The sequence below is a fragment of the Heptranchias perlo genome, chromosome 30, assembly GCF_035084215.1.
Source record: "Heptranchias perlo isolate sHepPer1 chromosome 30, sHepPer1.hap1, whole genome shotgun sequence".
Lineage (NCBI taxonomy): Eukaryota > Metazoa > Chordata > Chondrichthyes > Hexanchiformes > Hexanchidae > Heptranchias > Heptranchias perlo.
In genome coordinates, this window is record NC_090354.1 from 2,309,666 (window position 1) to 2,332,216 (window position 22,551).

At 46.0% G+C, this 22,551-nt stretch overlaps 1 protein-coding gene across 1 annotated transcript; it reads right to left on the reverse strand.

Annotated features, from left to right (window-relative positions):
* Positions 1 to 65: 65 nt before the first annotated feature.
* On the reverse strand, positions 66 to 17,645 carry klhl11 (kelch-like family member 11). Its single transcript, XM_067969336.1, has 2 exons — positions 17,229 to 17,645; positions 66 to 6,944 (listed from the first exon to the last, which is right to left on the reverse strand). The coding sequence occupies exons 1-2, from the start codon at positions 17,612 to 17,614 to the stop codon at positions 5,360 to 5,362; spliced, it is 1,971 nt and encodes a 656-aa protein (XP_067825437.1). The 5' UTR covers positions 17,615 to 17,645; the 3' UTR covers positions 66 to 5,359.
* Between the last annotated feature and the right edge of the window lie 4,906 nt (positions 17,646 to 22,551).

The following is a 22,551-nucleotide window of genomic DNA, read 5'->3' on the forward strand; positions in this document are numbered from 1 at the left end:
ATTCTGCCATATCAACTGTGCACAACACCATCCTCAGCCCCCCTAAAGAAAGCAAGACACACATATTGATGATAAACTTAAACTCCTTTATTGACAAGCTACTGTATAATATTTTAGAAAAACAAGAATGCTTGTGTAGTGCACGAGTATCACATTGCTGAACACACGGTGAACATGCATGTGAATGTTAGAATGGATTTGGACAGTCTGAACAATCCAGGTGACAGATATTTCAACTAGTACTCACACAATGACCCCTCTATTTGTAAAATACGCCTTCCCTTACCCCCTTTAATTCAACGTTAGTCATGATCACACTCAGCCAGCTGCACAATGTATTTAAGAGAGTGGTGAAAAATTTTTTTTAGGCAAAGCTTTTTAAAGAAGGGACAGGAACACACATCATGCCTGAATACAAGACAGAAGTACAGCTCATAGCTCCAAGATCAAATCACATTCCACATTGGAATTGAAAGTCATTACTTACAGACCCACTACGACATAGTAGCAAAACATCCCATCTCCTCAGGCAGAGGGCACACCCACACACACAACCAATCACCCAACCACACTGGTGTGCACCTTAGCATCATTCCTCAGTGCACTTCTGTGACAAGCAATGAGGCCGGGGGTGGGGGGGGAAAAAAAGAGAAAACAACCAAGAAAGGGTTGAGTAATTAAAAAACATTTAACAATTAAAAGTGTACAGATTAGCACCACCCAAAAAAACAGGAAATTAATTATCTAACAAAAACCAATGGTTGCAGTTTGAGAATGCTGCTACCCAAACATAGCTCAGTACTCCCTTTCTAAACAAACACACAAGGTTAGTCTTTTGAACCAAGTACAGATGCAGGTTTAGCTCTAGTAACGGTGCACACTTACAGAACAGCAGAATGGGAAATGCCAGTAGCACTTGTGTACATGTCAAGTAATTTGCTGCTTATTAATGAATCTAAAGCCACAGAAGAAAAATTCACCAAGGGGAGGCAGCCCAGGGCTGTACAACAACTGACTGAGGGCACTGTACTGGAGGTGGGCGCATAGAGGAGTCTAATGTTAAAATACATGGGGAGCCTGTTATAACGTGTGCACATTAACAGAGGCATGTTGTTATTTAGGAAATTGAAGAACGGCAGTACTGATGTTCTCCTCACTGGCCCTGTGGCAGGCTCGGTACATCTCACCCTTCTTGATGAGGAAGGAGAGTGGGTTTCACTTCTACTCCTGTATCAAGGGGAACACAATAGCCCAGGAATGTACAAAATACCTGCACTGTGGTGCCACTAGCTGACCAGCAATACCCTATGGCAGAGCTGCCAACATCAAGGACATGGTAGGCATGCCACAAGTTGCATCATGTAAAACAGGTAACTTTAAAAAAAGTGGCCCTCATTCCTAATAACACGGCAAAGGGATGGTGAATGAAGGTCAGCCTGTCCTTGATGACTAGCCCACAGAGGGCTACCATTAATTGGTTTGAGCCTTCAACTGCCTCCAAATTGGTTAAGGGAAGGATTCCTGCCCAATATTCACCTCTCAACCAACACCAACCAAAACAAATGAACTAGCCTTTCAACTCACGCCAGCTTTTGGGATCTTGCTATGCGCTCGATGGCAGCTATGTTTGCCTATAGAAGTTAAAATTCACTCCAAATTTGTATGCGAAATGCTTCGAGACATTTGAGATGCGATGAGGCACCACATTAAAAACAAGACCTTCTGTAAATCACAATAGCACGCGGACACAAAAACTAGTAACAGGCCACCACAATGGACTGTTTACAGGCAGCAATGTTTCATGTTAGAAGTCATACCTGAAGGAAACAATTATTGCAGCTTGAACTTTTGGGATTATAAAGTGAGGTGCAGTGTAACATTTCCCACTCCGTGTTTAGTGCCCTATGTCAAAAAGGCAGAGATCAGTCCTCTGTTAAACCATGCTGCTGTATCACTTACCATTGCTTGCGACATTGCATGAGCTGAATCTAAAAATAAAATGCCTCATTAGCACAGAATAGTTCAGTTTAAAAAAAAGACACCAGCACCTGGTTTCAAACTGCACAAAGAGATAATTATTTAGAGATTAGACGAATATAGTGGGAATGTTTTTTCCTGACCCAGAGCCTTACCGTTACACAGCTCTTCAAGTTGGAGGGACAGGTCAGGACATTCGAGTTTGATCCCTTACGTGGACAATATCCAGGGCTTTCCCAGGGCAGAAACACTCCACCCAGTAGGCACATCTCAGTGAATGAAACCCTCTGAATACACCCTCAATTCTGTCATCAGCATTACTTCTGGTTGGCTTTGTCTAATGGCACAAATACAAATTGGAACGAAGAAATCAAAGGCTAGGACCATTCAAATACTGGACAAAGGCGGATACTGAAATTGTGCATACAGCAGCCAAGGAGGTCACTAGGTTTCAGTAAAGCAGAATGGAGGGTGTATGAAGTTTCTTTCCCCTATCATGTCTACTTGAACTGTGACAAACACTCAGCAGTAGAATTACAGAACCTGTCCTTCCAAACATGGCTCGTGTCTCGTGCAAGCATTTTGAGCTGTATAACATTAAGTGGGTGCAGGTGGGCCATTGGGAGTGGCGGGAACAACGTGAGATTAATTCAGACCATGAATATCAGACAAGCAGAGTATCACAACACTAAAAAGTGAGATTTTTCTCTATACAGGACACATATATCAAAGTCTAGTGAGTATACAGATACTTATGATTCCGATTCAATTTAAAATTTGAACAGAAAAGGGAAATACTAGCAGTGTGAAACACCTGGATGTTTAGTGAAACTTTTGATAATCAACACTAAGCCCACAAAAAGAGAATGGCCATGCTGCCACAGAAGGCAAGAGCATTGGGTTAAAAACACAGCAGCCAGCAATGGAACTTGAGCATGGTTTCAAACTTTACACGGGCCACTGATTAAAGACAAATGGTGCAGCAAAGAAAAAAGTCCTCAGTTTTGGAAACTAGTTGCCCTGAACAAATCTTAGGACATCGCCAATCATGTATCAAAGTGAGTTTATAACAGTTATATTTAGAAAACAGGAACTGTGCAGGCATCGAGTCAATCTACAGTACATGCACTCCACAAAAGACAACAGCGGAGACAGACTGAGGAGCGGGTCATACCCACAAAACAAGGACAAGACCATACCCTCTTATATATATGCCAAAACTACTGTGCCAAGTCATCTTACAAATGCATTTACAAAATACAAATCAAATATCCTACTTAAAGCACTTACACTACTTAAAAACAAAGTGACTTCTGATACAGAAATTAGGATGGCCAATTTAAATGTAGGCTTCTCCCTCCTCCAAGGGCAGCTTCATACAAGGAATGGAAATATATAGATCTATACAGGGAAAATACTTCAGAATCCGATAATCATACAAGTCAGTGTACATATATACACAGCTCAGCATAAAGTGATAGCACCACAGGAGACACTGCAAGTAAAAGCTATATTCTACACACCCATCCTCACTACACCTTGGAAACACAATAAATTGGTATGATTGAGAACCATTTAACATCCTTGTATTTCAATGTTTCCTAATTAAGACTAACTGTTGGGGATGGAGTGCTCAAATAAGCTGCACAAAAGGAGGTTGGGTAGGGCACTTTCTCCTTACCCACCCCAAGGAACAAGGAACTTTTCCTCTTGCTTTTCCATCTATTAAACGCAGCTCATGAGTTCAGAGGTCTGCAAAAAGTAGTGATCGGATAGGGCAGGACACAGAGTTCAATGAAGCAAAAATGTAACACAAGTGCGATTGAATCCAAAGTACTGTGTACAAACCAAGCTCAACCCAATTCCCAGCTGTGACCGAGTGTGGGAAGGAAGGGGGAGAAACAGAAAAGATGCATTGAATCGTTCAGAGCAGTGGCTCCACCAATCAGTGAGTAAGTGAGCCCCCCCTAAACCCCAACAAAAAATTTTTCATTGCAACTCCACCATCAGGCCCCTTATTGGAAAGCTGAGCCCTTCCCTGCTCAGCCCAAGTTGAATGCCAAAACTAAGATGTAATCTATACCCACCATGCCAGATCCTAGGTTCCTGGGCCAGTGAATCAGTATTCGCTGACCTATCGTTTGGTCAAACTAAAAAAGCTGCGTATGACTGAATGGCGAGCGCTTTTAAAGGCCAAACATGAAATGGAAACCACCTCTTCAAGAGGTTGAATAGGTTCAGTGTGGTGCTCACTGTGTGCTCCATTCAAGTTAACAAGCATCAGCTTAAAGTGCTTTTTGCAATAAGTGCTCAGGGAATCCATTGCTGGTTAGTATCTGGCCGAGGTTTTCCAATTGTAATGTCAAATGTAACACATCCCATTTAGTGGGTTATGACTGGAAATCCCAGCCTAAATTGTCTAGGTCTCCAAGTCAGTTGTGCCACTTTAAATCAACAGGATACGTGTAGATCCTACCAATTGACTTCTACTGTTCAGCCAAATACACTCTAGACCACTCCAGCAGACTAGCTCCCCAATCTTACATCGGCCTGTCAGCAGATACAGAGGAAAGCTGTCACTCAGCCACATGGAGTGGAGCAAGTGGCAGTGCCCATGTCCACATGGTTCAGTGACAGCCTAAGGTAATTCCTATGTCTCAACAGAACAGACTCCCCCCACTTGCCCCATCTTAAAAAAAAAGTTACTTGAAGGGGCAGAAGAAAATCTGGAATTTTTGCACTTTTAAATAAAAGTGGGGTTTGTGGAACAAGTAAAATTTGGTCTCAACAAATACAAGGTGTGGGGTTTTGCTGGGGGGGGTTGAGAAAGAGAAGAAATATCAATGAAAGGTTACATGGATAACATCAAGGCCGGACTTTTTTTAGAATTGGCACATAACCACCACTTGGCTGGGAATGGAGTGTGGTGCGGGAAGAGGCAGCGTCCCTGAGAAATAAACCCAAGTGTCTGGATGCAGTGAACCATCCTAAAGGGATCACCCCATAGTTTCAGGAATATTTCCTGTGCTGCATGGTGTCACCCAGAAAGAGAGAAAAAGATAGAAAGGGGGAAAAAACCTATAAAGGTCAGTCTTATTCGATGACTGATTCAGTCCATTTGGGGGTGACACTGACCCCTATTTCCATTATAGAACAGCTGAGCATCTGGAGAGATACTCTTCCTTAACACACTGCCCCCACTTTCAACTGCTTTTAAATTTGTGTTGACAGCAGCTTTTAAAAAGAAAATTGGGGAGAGTCAGGGATTCTGATTAGCATTGATCTCCAACAAGTTCCCCATCGAGTTTCCTTGATATTTAGCTGCGGAGATTCAGATTTGGACTGGAATGTTTGATGTTTTTTTTCTGAGGAATGCTTAGGGTTAACATTCGACTTGAGGTTGCAGCTGCCTCCTGAGGCTCAGAGACCTCCGATGCAACTGCTGCATCTGCTGCAGCCGTTCTCGCTGCCTGGCCAGGTTCTGCGGCATTGGATACCTCTGAGCTCCGTACAGGTACCTGTACGGTATCCTCACGTGGCAAGCAGTTGCCCGGCAACGCGGCTGAGGCATCGGAGGCAGCAACATCCAGCGCTTTCTCTCCGAGCAGTAGCGATACGCCTCCTTTCGGTACTGTTTGTCCATGTCATCACTGTTCTTCCAACCACCGATTATGAAGACATCGTCCCGGAAGTAGCAGATCGCCGCCCCCTCGATACTTAGCACTTCCGGTGGCAAGCTTTCGAGGATTTCATCGGCTGTCCTGCTGGAGATTTTCTGCTTGGCTTCTCCGTCTGTCACGGGGTAACACTTGGGGCAGCAGGACGCCGTGTGGTAAAAGTTTGTGGTCGCGATGGCCATCTGAAAGGCGCAGTAGTTATCAAGCAGCGGCAAAGACTCCACGTCCTGCCACTGCCTCGTGTCAGTATCGTACTTTGCATTTACAGTCTCCAAACCATCCTCATTATCGGTGTCCACAGGTGTGCGGGCGGTGACGTACACAAAACGATCTTCAACGCTGATGGCTTTGACGTCCCTTAATATTTTGGGGGCCGACTCCAGGTGGTGCCACCTGTCCTGTTCAGGTTCGTAAACATCAACATCCTTGAACCCCGGACTGAAATTCCCATGCCCCCCAATACTGTACAAGTTCTGTTTCACAGCTGACAGGCCAAAGGAATGCTTCCTTGTGATCAGGTTGTTGACCTGCTCCCAGCTGTTTCGGTTTGGGCTGTACCGCTCCACAGTCTTTGCAAACCCAGGCTCCATGGAGCCAGCCACGTACACGTGGGACTCTGTGATGGCCATAGCGTGACCGTCTAGGTGGTTGTGAATGTGGGGGAGATTCACCCATCTATCTTCATCAACAAAGTACCCTACACACTCGCTTAGGTAATCCCCACCTTCCGACACCCCACCCACTACCATGATGATGTCCATGTTCTGCCCAAAGCGGGGCTGGAACGACACAACGTGGGACGCCCAGTGCTCCAAGTTGGCAGGCTGAAGATTCTCTGACCTCAGCGCATGACCTTCCACCGCTTCAGAAACGAGCCTGAGGCAGCTGCCGTTTTCGGCCACAAGCCGTTCGGACTTGATGATGCGGGTTAGGTAAGTGGGCTTCATCTGAGGCAGGCGCAGCAGCTTGAACAGCTCTTCAAAGTGCTTCTCCCTCTCCTCTGGGTTGCGCTGCACCCACTTCACCACAGCCTCAAACAGAACTTCCTCAGAGTCCACCGTGATCTCAGAGTCCGATAGCCAGTCTCTGACCAGGTGGAAAGGCAGGGTGTAGAACTCGTCATCTTGGACCACCTTGGAGAAGTCCCTGCGGACCATGTCTGCTGCTTTCAATGCCAGCTGGTCTAGGGAATACATGTGGGCCAGGCTGTGAACTGCCACACAGTTGGTGAGGTTCAGCTTTTTCTTGAGAAACTCCCCACAGAATTCCTTCAGCTGGAGCAAGAGGAACCTGGAACAAGGAAACAGCAGTTTGGAAAATCTTGTAAATGCCACTAATGGCATCACATGCTAAACATTCTATTTTATTATTAAAGTTACCACATTATCTTTATATTGCATGAAGTAGAGGGTAAGAGAACATCACCTAAAGCAGTTTTATTCCACGCCTCCGGAAAGTAGGACCAGAGACATAAAATTTAAACGGCTACCACAGGCAAAGCTGCTGTTTAATTCTGGTCGTGAACATGCAGTAATTCCCCTTCAGCCAGCTATACAATGCATGGCCTGTAAAGATCCTCCCACAGCATCAGGGAGGTCCATGGCCAGAACAGTAGCGAAGCACTCATTGTTTGTTCCCGAAGTTGGATAAAAAGGGGTTATCTGGATCACTGCACAGAAGCACTTCTGCAATATTAAAACAGGGCATCAAAAAACACGCTTCAAGTTTACAGTCACAGCACCAAAACCGCAAGCCGGTCAAAATCACCAACATCTTATACGACCATTCTCTGGTCTCTGTTGTGTCGTGGGGGACTGCTGTTCAGCAAGGGCCCTTGAGTATACCCTTTTAATTGAAGTGAAATTGGTGGGATTCATTTAATTTGAATTAATTAGTTAAAGGGTAAGTCATGTCAGGACAGTCCAGCCCCGTGTTATGCTCTTCCTGCTCTATGTGGGAAATCAGGGACCCTTCCGGTGTCCCTGACGACCATGTGTGCGGGAAATGTATCCAGCTGCAGCTACTGACAAACCGCATTGCGGCACTGGAGCTGCGGATGGATTCATTATGGAGCATTCGCGATGCTGAGAACGTCGTGGATAGCACGTTTAGTGAGATGGTCACACCGCAGGTAAAGGTTGTACAGGCAGGAAGTAATTGGGTGACCACCAGGCAGAGTAAGAAGAGCAGGCAGGCAATGCAGGGGTCCCCTGTGGCCGTCCCCCTCTCAAACAAATATACCGCTTTGGATATTGTTGAGGGGGATGACTTATCAGGGGAAGGCAGCAGCAGCCAACTTCCTGGCACCAGGGGTAGCTCTGCTGCACAGGCTGGGAGGAAAAAGAGTGGAAGAGCTATAGTGGTAGGGGATTCTATCGTAAGGGGAACAGACAGGCGTTTCTGTGGCCGTAAACGTGACTCCAGGATGGTTTGTTGCCTCCCTGGTGCCAGGGTCATGGATGTCACTGAGCGGCTTCAGGGCATTCTCAAGGGGGAGGGTGAGCAGGCAGAGGTCGTGGTCCACATTGGGACCAACGACATAGGTAGGAAGGGAGATGAGGTCCTGCATCAAGAATTTAGGGAGCTAGGTAGCAGATTAAAGAGCAGGACCTCAAAGGTTGTAATCTCTGGATTACTCCCAGTGCCACGGGCTAGTGAGTATAGAAATAGGAGGATAGAACAGATGAATGCGCGGCTAAAGAGTTGGTGCAGGAGGGAGGGTTTCAGTTTCCTGGATCACTGGGCCTGCTTCTGGGGAAGGTGGGACTTGTACAAGTCGGACGGGTTGCACCTGAACCAGAGCGGGACAAATATCCTTGCGGTGAGGTTTGCTAGCACTGTTGGGGGGGGTTTAAACTAACTTGGCAGGGGGATGGGATACAGAGTGGAGCTACAATAGGGGGTAATGTGCAGCCAAATATAGAGAAAAAAACAAGTCAGCTTGGAAGACAGGGCAAATATGTGAGGGCAAGGCTGGATGGCATCTATTTTAATGCAAGGAGTCTTGCGAATAAGGTGGATGAACTGAAGGTGTTGATAAACACATGGGAGTATGATATTGTTGCTGTCACAGAGACATGGTTGAGGGAGGGGCAAGACTGGCAGCTCAATATTCCGGGGTACAGAATCTTCAGGCGAGACAGAGGGGGAGGTATAAGAGGAGGGGGGGGGTCGCAATATTAATTAAAGAATCAATTACTGCCATAAGGAGGGATGATATATTAGCAGGTTCCTCAAATGAGGCCATATGGGTGGAGCTTAAAAACAAAAAGGGGGCAAGCACTTTGATGGGAGTGTACTATAGGCCCCCAAACATTCAGGGGGAGATCGAGGAACAGATATGTAGGCAAATCTCAGAAAATTGTGCAAATAATAGGGTAATAATAGTGGGGGATTTCAACTTCCCCAATATTAACTGGGATACTCAGAGTGTAAAAGGCTTAGAGGGTACAAAATTCTTAACGTGCATCCAGGAGAGCTTTTTGAGCCAGCATGTAGAAAGTCCTACAAGAGAGGGGGCGGTACTGGACCTAATTCTAGGGAATGTGGCCGGCCAAGTGGAAGAAGTGCTAGTAGGTGAGCACTTTGGTGACAGTGACCATAATTCGGTGAGATTTAAGGTGGTCATGGAAAAGGACAGGGAGGGGCCGGAAATAAAGGTTCTAAATTGGGGGAAGGCCGATTTTAATAGGATAAGGCAGGATCTGGCCAAAATGGACTGGGATCAGCTGCTTGTAGGAAAATCCGCATCGGAGCAATGGGAGTCTTTCAGAAGTGAGATTGAGACCATACAATGGCAACATGTTCCCGTAAAGGTCAAGGGTGGTTCCAAGAACTCCAGGGAACCTTGGATGTCAGGGGATATACGAGAATGGATTAGGAAAAAAAGGAGGGCTTTTGGCAGATACAAAAGGCTAAAGACGGAGGAAGCCCTAGAGGAGTACAAAAAGTGCAGGGGGATACTTAAAAAGGAAATTAGGAGATCAAGGAGGGGCCATGAAATAACACTGGCGAGCAAAATAAAGGAAAATCCTAAGATGTTTTATAAGTATATTAAGGGTAAGAGGATGACTAGGGAAAAAATAGGGCCCATTAGGGACAAAAATGGCAATGTGTGTGTGGAGCCGGAAGATGTAGGAGGGGTTCTAAATGAATTTTTTGCATCTGTTTTCACTATGGAGAAGGACGATGTAGACATAGAAATACGGCAGGGGGACTGTGATATACTCGAACATATTAACATCGAGCGGGAGGAGGTATTGGCGGTTTTAGCAGGCCTAAAAATGGATAAATCCCCAGGCCCGGACGAAATGTATCCCAGGCTACTGTGTGAGGCAAAGGAGGAGATTGCGGGGGCTCTGACACATATATTCAGAACCTCTCTGGCCACAGGGGATGTGCCAGAGGACTGGAGAACCGCTAATGTAATACCATTATTCAAGAAGGGGAGTGGGGAAAAACCGGGGAACTACAGGCCAGTGAGCCTAACATCAGTGGTAGGAAAATTATTGGAAAAAATTCTGAAGGACAAAATTAGTCTCCACTTGGAGAAGCAAGGATTAATCAGGGATAGTCAACATGGCTTTGTCAAGGGAAGATCATGTCTGACTAATTTGATTGAATTTTTTGAGGGGGTGACTAGGCGTGTGGATGAGGGTAACGCAGTGGATGTGGTATACATGGATTTCAGTAAGGCCTTCGATAAAGTCCCCCACAGGAGACTGGTCAAGAAGGTACGAGCCCATGGAATCCAGGGTGCCTTGGCACTTTGGATACAAAACTGGCTTAGTGGCAGAAGGCAGAGGGTGATGGTCGAAGGTTGTTTTTGTGACTGGAAGCCTGTGGCCAGTGGGGTACCACAGGGATCGGTGCTGGGTCCCTTGCTGTTTGTGGTCTACATTAACGACTTGGATATGAATGTAAAAGGTATGATCAGTAAGTTCGCTGATGATACAAAAATTGGTAGGGTGGTAAATAGCGAGGAGGATAGCCTCAGTCTGCAGGACGATATAGATGGGTTGGTCAGATGGGCGGAACAGTGGCAAATGGAATTTAACCCGGAAAAGTGCGAGGTGATGCACTTTGGAGGGACTAACAAGGCAAGGGAATACACAATGAATGGGAGGACCCTAGGCAAGACAGAGGGTCAGAGGGATCTTGGTGTGCAAGTTCACAGATCCCTGAAGGCGGCGGAACAGGTAGATAAGGTGGTAAAGAAGGCATATGGGATACTTGCCTTTATTAGCCGAGGCATAGAATATAAGAGCAAGGAGGTTATGATGGAGCTGTATAAAACACTGGTTAGGCCACAGCTGGAGTACTGTGTGCAGTTCTGGTCGCCACACTACAGGAAGGATGTGATCGCTTTGGAGAGGGTGCAGAGGAGATTCACCAGGATGTTACCAGGGCTGGAGCGCTTCAGCTATGAAGAGAGACTGGGAAGATTGGGTTTGTTTTCCTTGGAGCAGAGGAGGCTGAGGGGGGACATGATTGAGATGTACAAAATTATGAGGGGCACAGATAGGATGGATACTAAGGAGCTTTTTCCCTTCGTTGAGGGTTCTATAACAAGGGGACATAGATTCAAGGTAAAAGGCGGGAGGTTTAGAGGGGATTTGAGAAAGAACTTTTTCACCCAGAGGGTGGTTGGAGTCTGGAACTCACTGCCTGAGAGGGTTGTGGAGGCAGGAACCCTCACAACATTCAAGAAGCATTTGGATGAGCACTTGAAATGCCATAGCATACAAGGCTACGGACCAAATGCTGGAATATGGGATTAGAGTAGACAGGGCTGATGGCCGGCGCGGACACGATGGGCCGAAGGGCCTCTATCCGTGCTCTATGACTCTATGACTCTGACTCTATGACTACAACCTCCTCATCCTCCCTGCTGCCTTTGATACTGTTGAGCACTCCATGCCCCTCGAATGTTTCGCCTCCACTAATACATCTGTGGCACTGCTTTCTCCTAGTCCCAGTCTTAATTGTTGCACCACAAACTTTGTCTCACTTCAAATAGTTTCTCTTCCCGTTCCCACGTGGTCACATGCTATCCCTTGGCACTGCTGTTTTGAAGCATGGAGTCAGCTTTCACATGTATGCTGATGATGCCCAGCTCACAACTGTTGCTCCCATCTTCAATTGCTTATCCAACAAAGAAGACCTGAATGAGCCAAAACCTCCAGTTTAACGGGCAAAATCAAAGTCATGCTCTTCAGCTCCCGCAGACACCTTTATACTTCCAGCCTAGACTCCATCTCCCCTCCTTGGCTGTCACTTCAGGCATAGCCCAGAGACATGGAACCTGGGTGTATGGCTTGATCTAGTGCTCAGCTTCCTCCCTCCTATCAAATCTGTCACAGACGGTTTTCTTTCACTTCCCAACACTATCCCTCACCACCTCTCCCCCTTCCCCTCTAAACTCTGATCCACACTTTTTTTTTAAACTCATGTTGGACTTCAACTCTCTCCTTGGTAGGTCTCCCTGCCATAAACGATGTCATCTAGAATTCGATGACCCATGCTCTCAGGCACAATAAAGCCCACATCCCCATCCTTGCCAAGCTCCATCGGCTTGAGATTCTCTACCTCACCTTAAAATCCCACCACAGCCTTGTCACTTCCCGACCTCTGTGACCCCCTCTAGCCTTTTACCCAGTGCACACCTTCCAACCCTGGCTTACTTCTTGTACACTCTCCCTCCATTCCACCATCAGCAACTGCTCCTTCAGCCACATTTGGAACTCCCGCCCCCAAATATCTTCACCTTGTGATCACCTCTCAGCCTCAAGAACCTCAAGACCACTCCCCTTCATTATTTGCCCTCTCTTGATTATCTCCCTCCATGGACTTGGTGTCCATTTGCTAGCCACCGTCCTGTAAAGTGCTTCAGAGCACCCTTTGTATGTAATGAACACAGCAGAAATGGAAATAATTGATGTAAAGTACAGTTAACAACAACTTGCATTTATTTAGCACCTTTAACGTAGTAAAACATCCCAAGGTGCTTCTCAGGAGTGATCATCAGCTGAATGGTGGAGCGATTAAAATCAGGGATGCGCAAGAGGCCAACATTGGAGGGTTGTAGGGGCTGGAGGAGGTTAGAGAGATAGGAAAGGGCAAGGCCATGGAGAGGTTTGAAAACAAGGATGAGAATTTCAAAAAAAAAGAGCCGATGCCAAAGTAGATCAGCAAGCACAGGGGTGATGGGTGTTTGGGACTTGGTGCAAGTTAGTCAGTCAGTATTAAATTAATCAGGCACTCATCACTGTGCTCCTTCAGGTTTATCTGCTGGCTGCACAGTCCATAAGCATCTGAAGCTAGATTAGACTCAGGAGCAGCCACCCAGTGACAACAGAGAAAAAGGCAGTACAACACAAGATAATTATGCAACCAGCTCCTTTTTTTAATATAAAAAGATCATATTTTCAATAGGAAGTTACAGAGCACAGCATCAGAAAAAACTGTTATATCAACTTCAAAGCAATCGTTCCAGGACATCACTCATGGCGGAAGTGTTTCTGACCAAGTTCTCACAAAAGGAGGCATCTCCATTCTTGATGTCTCAGTTACTAAGTTCTATGCTCAATTTTCTTTTTTTTTTCCTTCTACTCTGCTGAAGGTGCTGATGCTTGCTGGGATATAAATCCAGTCTCTGGCTATCCCCCTCCCCCTGCTACTTCACTTAAGCTGCTGACGTGGGTCAGAGCTGAACCCACTCGACATCCACACACTTACACTTTCTAGCCGGGGCTGCGGGATAGCAATCAGGAACACAAACTCCAACTCATTTTTATCTTCCCTAGCTCAGGGACACTCTAGGTACAATTGTAGTGTCCCTTCTACCGCTTTAACTCCTTATCTCCCCCTACAAACCTTCCATTTGAAAAAAGGAAAGAGACAGGGAAAAAGAAACGTAAATGTGAAGCTATCACCATGCAGCAATAAATTAGTTAACAGCTCCATACAAACAGCATGTTGTCTCAACCGTGTGATTAAGGTTTTTGTTTTAAAAGCAGACACGTTACATGTACATTGCTCAGTCCAACTCACCGTACCTACTTCCAATCTGCATTGCAGCAAGTTGCCGTCCAGCTGAGGTTGCTTTTAAATCAAACTAATTTGCACATTAATGATGATCAGGGAGTTTTGTGGGATTCCTCTCTTTAGGAATAGAGCAAAGTTTCTGGGACCCGATTGTAAAATACAGCACACTCAGCTACCTATTATTCGTGTACTAAATGTTACCGGATTTTTGTATATTCAAAATGTTAACGAGCACTCAGCTTTCTCGTCTCTTTTTATCAACACTACAATACCCACTGCTCATCACTCACTTACAACGCACTTAAGTACTCGTCCATCTCCTGGTTGAAACCATGAGTGACACACATCTCCTGCTCCAACTCATTCTTTCCCAGAGTCTCAAAACTCCCTGCCTCCTTCAGTCTTTTCTTCCTTCTCCAATCCACAGGTTTTTAAAAATGCAAACTTGGTGTTTCCTACACACCAGTCCTTGATCTGCCTTGTCTTCTTGCTTTGATTTCAATCTTAAGGAGTGTCCTGCGCTGAGGGCAATAATCTTTCACCCAGGTTTCTCAAATTTAAATAACAATTCCTAAATTCAACCCATTGATAGCAGCTTTTAAACATTAATATGCTAATGCAGACAGGTCTGTTTATTAAATGATTTGACACAGGCTGTGATGTAAATTTGCACTTGTATCTTTTTAAAATCTGCAGTTTAGATAGAAAGTCTCATATCTAAGTTTGCCGATGACACAAAGATTGGTGACATTGTAAGCAGTGTAGATGAAAACATAAAATTACAAAGGGATATTGGTAGACAAATGTGAGGTCATCCACTTTAGATCAAAAAAGGATAGAACAGGGTACTTTCTAAATGGTAAAAAGTTAAAAACTGTGGATGTCCAAAGGGACTTAGGGGTTCAGGTACATAGATCATTGAAGTGTCATGAACAAGTGCAGAAAATAATCAAGAAGGCGAATGGAATGCTGGCCTGTATATCTGGAGGACTAGAGTACAAGGGGGCAGAAGTTATGCTGCAGCTATACAAAACCCTGGTTAGACCGCACCTGGTGTACTGTGAGCAGTTCTGGGCACCGCACCTTCGGAAGGACATATTGGCCTTGGAGGGAGTGCAGCGTAGGTTTACTAGAATGATACCCGGACTTCAAGGATTAAGTTACAAGGAGAGATTACACAAATTGGGGTTGTATTCTCTAGAGTTTCGAAGGTTAAGGGGTGATCTGATCGAAGTTTATAAGATATTAAGGGGAACGGATAGGGTGGATAGAGAGAAACTATTTCCGCTGGTTGGGGATTTTAGGAGTAGGGGGCACAGTCTAAAAATTAGAGCCAGATCTTTCAGGAGTGAGATTAGAAAACATTTCTACACACAAAGGGTTGTAGAAGTTTGGAACTCTCTTCCGCAAATGGCAATTGATACTAGCTCAATTGCTAAATTTAAATGTGAGATAGATAGCTTTTTGGTATTAAGGGATATGGGCCAAAGGCGGGTATATGGAGTTAGATCACAGATCAGCCATGATCTTATCAAATGGCGGAGCAGGCACGAGGGGCTGAATGGCCTACTCCTGTTCCTATGTTCCTCACCTGTGCCAGACCTTTATTGGTGATCCCTTTGCTCAGTCTGGTGAAATGTGTTATTCTGTACTGCAGCAGCTTTTAGCACCAGAAACGCAGCACTGAATATAAAATGTAGATCACAAAAACTCTGTCTGGTCACCATTTAACCCATACCATGCTGAATCATGCAGCATGCAAGGTTTTTTTTAACGAAAACAGGGACTTGAAGCATGTTGCACGCAGTTGCTAGTGTCCTATTGCTGTAGGGGACCGCCTGTAGGCTGCTTCCAACCAACATTAATAAGCCACAAGTGGACAAATGTCCCATTATAACATTTATAATTATGGGCAATTTAAGATTATGACAGTTTATTACAATATAATTGTTAACCGTTCAAAGGATTGCACTGCCCTTAATTCCGACTGCCCAATGATCACAAAGCTCCTATTTCCGAGGATTATGCTGCACCAGTGATATACCAGAACATCAGATATTGCCTCTTAAAAGATAATTAACTGGGTGTGATGTGTTTTGGAACATCCTGAGGGAATAAACCACTACATAAATGCAAGTTTGTTCTTTATCCCAATGATTGCCATGCCCCCATCTCACTGCTTAATCAACGCACAGCCTGGGCTGTGCTGCCACCAAATGATCTCCTCCCCCTCCGTACTTCCTTAAAAACCGTTTAATCTTCAACTTTTTCCAGTCCTGACAAAGGGTCACCGACCTGAAACATTAACTCGGTTTCTTTCTCCACAGATGCTGCCTGACTTGCTGAGTATTTCCAGCATTTTCTGCTTTTATTTTCTACATGGCAGACAGGTCAAAAAAGTAAAAGCCCATGTGATACAAGGAAAAGTGGCAAATTGGATCCAAAATTGGCTCAGTGGCAGGCAGCAAGTAGGTAGACTGGTGTTTTTGTGACTGGAAGACTGTTTCCAGTGGAGTTCCGCAGAGCTCAGTACTGGGTCCCTTGCTTTTCGTGATATATAATAATGATTTAGACTTAAATGTAGGGGGCATGATTAAGAAGTTTGCAGATGATACAAAAATTGGCCGTCTGGTTGATAGTGAGGAGGAAAGCTGCAGACTGCTGGAAGATATCAATGGACGGGTCAGGTGGGCAGAAAATTGGAAAATGGAATTCAATCCAGAGAAGTGTAAGGTAATGCATTTGGAGAGATCAAACAAGGCAAGGGAGTTCACAATAAATGGGAGGATACTGAGAGTTTCTTGAGGAACCTTGGAGTGCATGACCACACGTCCCTGAAGGTAGCTTGGCAGGTAGATAAGGTGGTCAAGAAGGCATATGGGATACTTTCTTTTATTAGCCGAGGCATAAAATATAAGAGCAGGGAGGTTATGCTGGAACTGTATAAAACACTAGTTAGGCCACAGCTTGAGTACTGCGTACAGTTCCGGTCACCGCATTATAGGAAAGATGTGATTGCACCAAAGAGGGTACAGAGGAGATTTACGAGGTTGTTGCCAGGACTGGAGAATTTTAGATATGAGGAAAGATTGGATAGGCTGGGGTTGTTCTCCTTGGAACAGAGGAGGCTGAGGGGAGATTTAATTGAGGAAATTTTTTTTCACCCAGAGGGTGGTGGGGGGGTCTGGAACTCACTGCCTGAAAGGGTGGTAGAGGCAGAAACCCTCATGAAGTGCCGCAACCTACAAGGCCAGGGACCAAGAGCTGGAAAGTGGGATTAGGCTGGATGGCTCTACTTCGACCAGCACAGACACGATGGGCCGAATGGCCTCCTTCTGTGCCGTAAATTGCTTATGTTTCTATCTCCGACCGTAGGGATTTTGCTTTGGAAATGATTGCAGTCGTCGGGTGTCCCCTTTTCCCGCTATCCAGTGTCATTCACAGAATGAGGCCGCTCGGCCCCTCGAGCCCCTGCCGGCTCTCTGCAAGAGCAATGCAGCTGGTCCCAGGCCCCGGGCGCGCACTCACCTGTCGGCCAGCTCCAGGACCTCGTGCACGGTGCCGGTGCAGACGCGGATGGTGCCCGTGTACATGTACTGGATCACGGCCTCCACCGTGTCGGGTTCGGGCCCGGGCTCCGTGCTCCATTTGCGCATCTCCACCCGCTCCGAGCGCGACTCCTCGAAGTTGCCGCCGAGCAGCGGCTCGAAGTACTCGGTGGCGGCGGCCAGGACCGAGCGGTGGGCGCGGAACTCGCGGCCTCCCACCGCCAGCGTCAGGTCGCAGAACAGGCCCCGCTTCCTCTGCTCGTTCTGGCGGCGGGACAGCTCCAGGCAGTGGGTCTTCGAGTCGAACTGCTCGGCCTCGGCATCGCCGTCGTCCGCTTCGCCCGTGCTCGGGGCCGCTGCCGCCATCGCACTCCCTAACGGGCAACCGCCTCAACGTCACTGGCCACGCCCCTTTAATACGTCACCAAAACCCGCGCTTCATACGTCATCCATCACGGTGCACTTCGCCAGCCCCGCCCCGCATTCTATTATTTAAAGCTGAATTACAGTTGTTATACTTTTATTCAAACTCACTGAAGTTTTCAATAAAAAGTAAAAGACTTTTTGTTGCATCAGCATTAAAAAGGCTCCTGCCTTAGTGGGTAACTAGACTAATTCATACATCACTAGGGATAGCACATATACCCTCAACAGCCAGGAGCAGTATTTATTAAACAACTATTTAATTTAAAGGGGCAGGATTAGGAGTTTTGCCTATAATGATTGCATCCTGTAGAAATGACTCAAGAATTATGAGGCTGTGAAATTCAATTCCAGGATTAGTAGTTGAGGCAGAAACTATATCAACATTCAAGTTAAGATTGGATAGGTGGATGAAAAAGAGGAAGAAGGGATATGGGAACAGGGCAGGTAAATGATTAGAACTATCTGCTCATGGGCAGGGTAAATGCCGACACAGACCGGTTGGGCCAAGTGGCCTGGTGCCATGGTGTATATTTCCAGGAGGATTGCCCATACTGGTACATAACGAGTACGGTAGCATATGTTACTGGACTAGTAATCCAGAGGCCTGGGCTAATAATCCGGAGTCGAGTTCAAATCCCGCCACGGCAGCTGGGGAATTTATATTCAATTAATTAAATAAAATCTGGAATTAAAATATTGTATCAGTAATGGTGGCCATGAAACTACTGGATTGTCGTAAGAACCCATCTCGTTCACTAATGTCCTTTAGGGAAGGAAACCTGGCCTATATGTGACTCCAGACCCACAGCAATGTGCTTGATTCTTAATTGCCCTCTTGAAATGGCCGAGCAAGCCACTCAGTTGTAAAATCTCGCTAAAAGAAGTCACAATAAAAATAAAACCGGACGGACCACCCGGCATCGGACCACTAGGCACCAGACACGACAACAGCAAACCAAGCCCAGTCGACCCTGCAAAGTCTCCTCCCTAACATCTGGGGACTTGTGCCAAAATTGGGAGAGCTATCCCACAGACTGGTCAAGCAACAGCCTGACATAGCCATACTCAGAATCATACCTTTCAGCCAACATCCCAGACTCTTCCATCACCATCCCTGGCTATGTCCTATCCCACACACAGGACAGACCCACCAGATGTGGCGGTACAGTGATATACAGTCAGGAGGGAGTGGCCCTGGGAGTCCTCAACATTGACTCCGGACCCCATGAAATCTCATGGCATCAAGTCAAACATGGGCAAGGAAACCTCCTGCTGATTACCACCTACCACCCTCCCTCAGTTGATGAATCAGTCCTCCCCCATGTTGAACACCACTTGGAGGAAGCAGAGGGCAGCAAGGGCACAGAATGTACTCTGGGTGGGGGACTTCAATGTCCATCACAGAGAGTGGCTCGGTAGCACCACTAATGACCGAGCTGGCCGAGTCCTGAAGGACACAGCTGCCAGACTGGGCCTGCGGCAGGTGGTGAGCGAACCAACACGAGAGAAAAACTTACTTGGCCTCGTCCTCACCAATCTACCTGTTCTAAATGCATCTGTCCATGACAGTATTGGTAGGAGTGACCACCGCACAGTCCTCGTGGAGACAAAGTCCCGTCTTTGCACTGAGGACATCATCCAACGTGTTGTGTGACATTATCACCGTGCTAAATGGGATAGATTCAGAACAGATCTCGCAGCTCAAAACTGGGCATCCATGATGCGCTGTGGGCCATCAGCAGCAGCAGATTGTATTCCAGCACAATCTGTAACCTCATGGCCCGGCATATTCCTCACTCTACCATTACCAACAAGCCAGGGGATCAACCCTGGTTCAATGAGGAGTGTAGAAGAACATGCCAGGAGCAGCACCAGGCGTACCTAAAAATGAGGTGCCACCTGGTGAAGCTACAACTCAGGACTACATGCATGCTAAACAGCGGAAGCAACATGCTATAGGCAGAGCTAAGCGATTCCACAACCAACGGATCAGATCAAAGCTCTGCAGTCCTGCCACATCCAATCGTGAATGGTGGTGAACAATTAAACAACATATGGGAGGAGGAGGCTCTGCAAACATCCCCATCCTCAACGATGGCAGAGTCCAGCACGTGAGTGCAAAAGACAAGGCTGAAGCGTTTGCAACTATCTTCAGCCAGAAGTGCCGTGTGGATGATCCATCTCGGCCTCCTCCCGATATCCCCACCATCACAGAAGCCAGTCTTCAGCCAATTCGATTCACTCCACGTGATATCAAGAAACGGCCGAGTGCACTGGATACAGCAAAGGCTATGGGCCCCAACAACATCCCAGCTGTAGTGCTGAAGACTTGTGCTCCAGAACTAGCTGCGCCTCTAGCCAAGCTGGTCCAGTACAGCTAAAATGCTGGCATCTACCCGACAATGTGCAAAATTGCCCAGGTATGTCCTGCCCACAAAAAGCAGGACAAATCCAACCCGGCCAATTACCGCCCCATCAGTCTACTCTCAATCATCAGCAAAGTGATGGAAGGTGTCATCGATAGTGCCATCAAGCGGCACTTACTCACCAACAACCTGCTCACCGATGCTCAGTTTGGGTTCCACCAGGACCACTCTGCTCCAGACCTCATTACAGCCTTGGTCCAAACATGGTCAAAAGAGCTGAATTCCAGAGGTGAGGTAAGAGTCACTGCCCTTGACATCAAGGCAGCATTTGACCGAGTGTGGCACCAATGAGCCCGAGTAAAATTGAAGTCAATGGGAATCGGGGAAAACTCTCCAGCGGCTGGAGTCATACCTAGCACAAAGGAAGATGGTCGTGGTTGTTGGAGGCCAATCATCTCAGCCCCAGGACATTGCTGCAGGAGTTCATAGGAACAGGAGTCGGCCATTCAGCCCCTCGTGCCTGCTCCGCCATTTGAGAAGATCATGGCTGATCTGTGATCTAACTCCATATACCTGCCTTTGGCCCATATCCCTTAATACCTTTGGTTGCCAAAAAGCTATCTATCTCACATTTAAATTTAGCAATTGAGCTAGTATCAATTGCCATTTGCGGAAGAGAGTTCCAAACTTCTACCACCCTTTGTGTGTAGAAAAGTTTTCTAATCTCACTCCTGAAAGGTCTGGCTCTAATTTTTCGACTGTGCCCCCTGCTCCTAAAATCCCCAACCAGCGGAAATAGTTTCTCCCTATCCACCATATCTGTTCCCCTTAATATCTTATAAACTTCGATCAGATCACCCCTTAACCTTCGAAACTCCAGAGAATACAACCCCAATTTGTGTAATCTCTCCTCGGAACTTTACCCTTGAAGTCCGGGTATCATTCTAGTAAACCTACGCTGCACTCCCTCCAAGGCCAATATGTCCTTCCGAAGGTGCGGTGCCCAGAACTGCTCACAGTACTCCAGGTACGGTCTAACCAGGGTTTTGTATAGCTGCAGCATAACTTCTGCCCCCTTGCACTCTAGTCCTCTAGATATAAAGGCCAGCATTCCATTTGCCTTCTTGATTATTTTCTGCACTTGTTCATGACACTTCAATGATCTATGTACCTGAACCCCTAAGTCCCTTTGGACATCCACTGTTTTCAACTTTTTACCATTTAGAAAGTACCCTATTCTATCCTTTTTTGATCCAAAGTGGATGACCTCACATTTGTCTACATTGAATTCCATTTGCCACAGTTTTGCCCATTCACCTAATCTATCAATATCGCTTTGTAATTTTATGTTTTCATCTACACTGCTTACAATGCCACCAATCTTTGTGTCATTGGCAAACTTAGATATGAGACGTTCTATGCCTTCATCTAAGTCATTATTAAATATTGTGAATAATTGAGGCCTCAAGACAGATCCCTGCAGGACTCCACTAGTCACATCCTGCCAATATGAGTACTTACCCATTAGCCCTACTCTCTGTCGCCTTTTCCTCAGCCAATTTCCTAACCAAGCCGGTAATTTTCCCTCGATTCCATGGGCTTCTATCTTAGCTAACCGTCTCTTATGTAGGACTTTATCAAATGCCTTCTGGAAGTCCATATAAATAACATCCATTGACATTCCCCTGACCACTACTTTAGTCACCTATTCAAAAAATTCAATCAGGTTTGTCAGGCACGACCTACCTTTCACAAATCCATGCTGGCTCTCTCTGATTAACTGAAAATTCGAGTTGTTCAGTCACCCTATCTTTAATTATAGACTCCTGCATTTTCCCCACAACAGATGTTAGGCTGACTGGTCTATAATTCCCTGGTTTCCCTCCCTCTCCTTTCTTAAAAAGCGGAGTGACGTGTGCAATTTTCCAATCCAGAGAACTTTGAAAGATTATAGTTTGGGCATCTGCAATCTGCTCACCTACTTCCTTTAAAACCCTGGGATGGAAACCATCTGGTCCTGGGGATTTATCACTCTTTCGCGTTATTATTTTCTTCATTACTGTTGCTTTACTTATGTTAATTTTATCAAGTCCCTATCCCCGATTCAATATTAGTTTTCTTGGGATTTCCGGCATGCTATCCTTTTTCTACTGTAAATACTGACGCAAAGTAATTGTTCAACATGTCTGCCATTTCCCCATTGTCAATGACAATATCCCCACTTTCAGTTTTTAAGGGGCCAACACTGCTCCTGACCACCCTCTTTTTCCTAATATAACTAAAAAAGTTCTTCGTATTGGTTTTGATACCCCTTGCAAGTTTCTTTTCATACTCTCTTTTTGTAGCTCTTACTATCTGTTTTGTGACCCTTTGTTGATCTTTGTATCTTTCCCATTCGCCAGGATCTGTGCCATTTTTTGCCTTTTTGTATGCCTTTCCTTATGTTCCTTATGCTGTCCCTTACCTCTTTAGTTGTTCATGGCTTTTTTTTTATGGCAAGTAGAGTTCTTG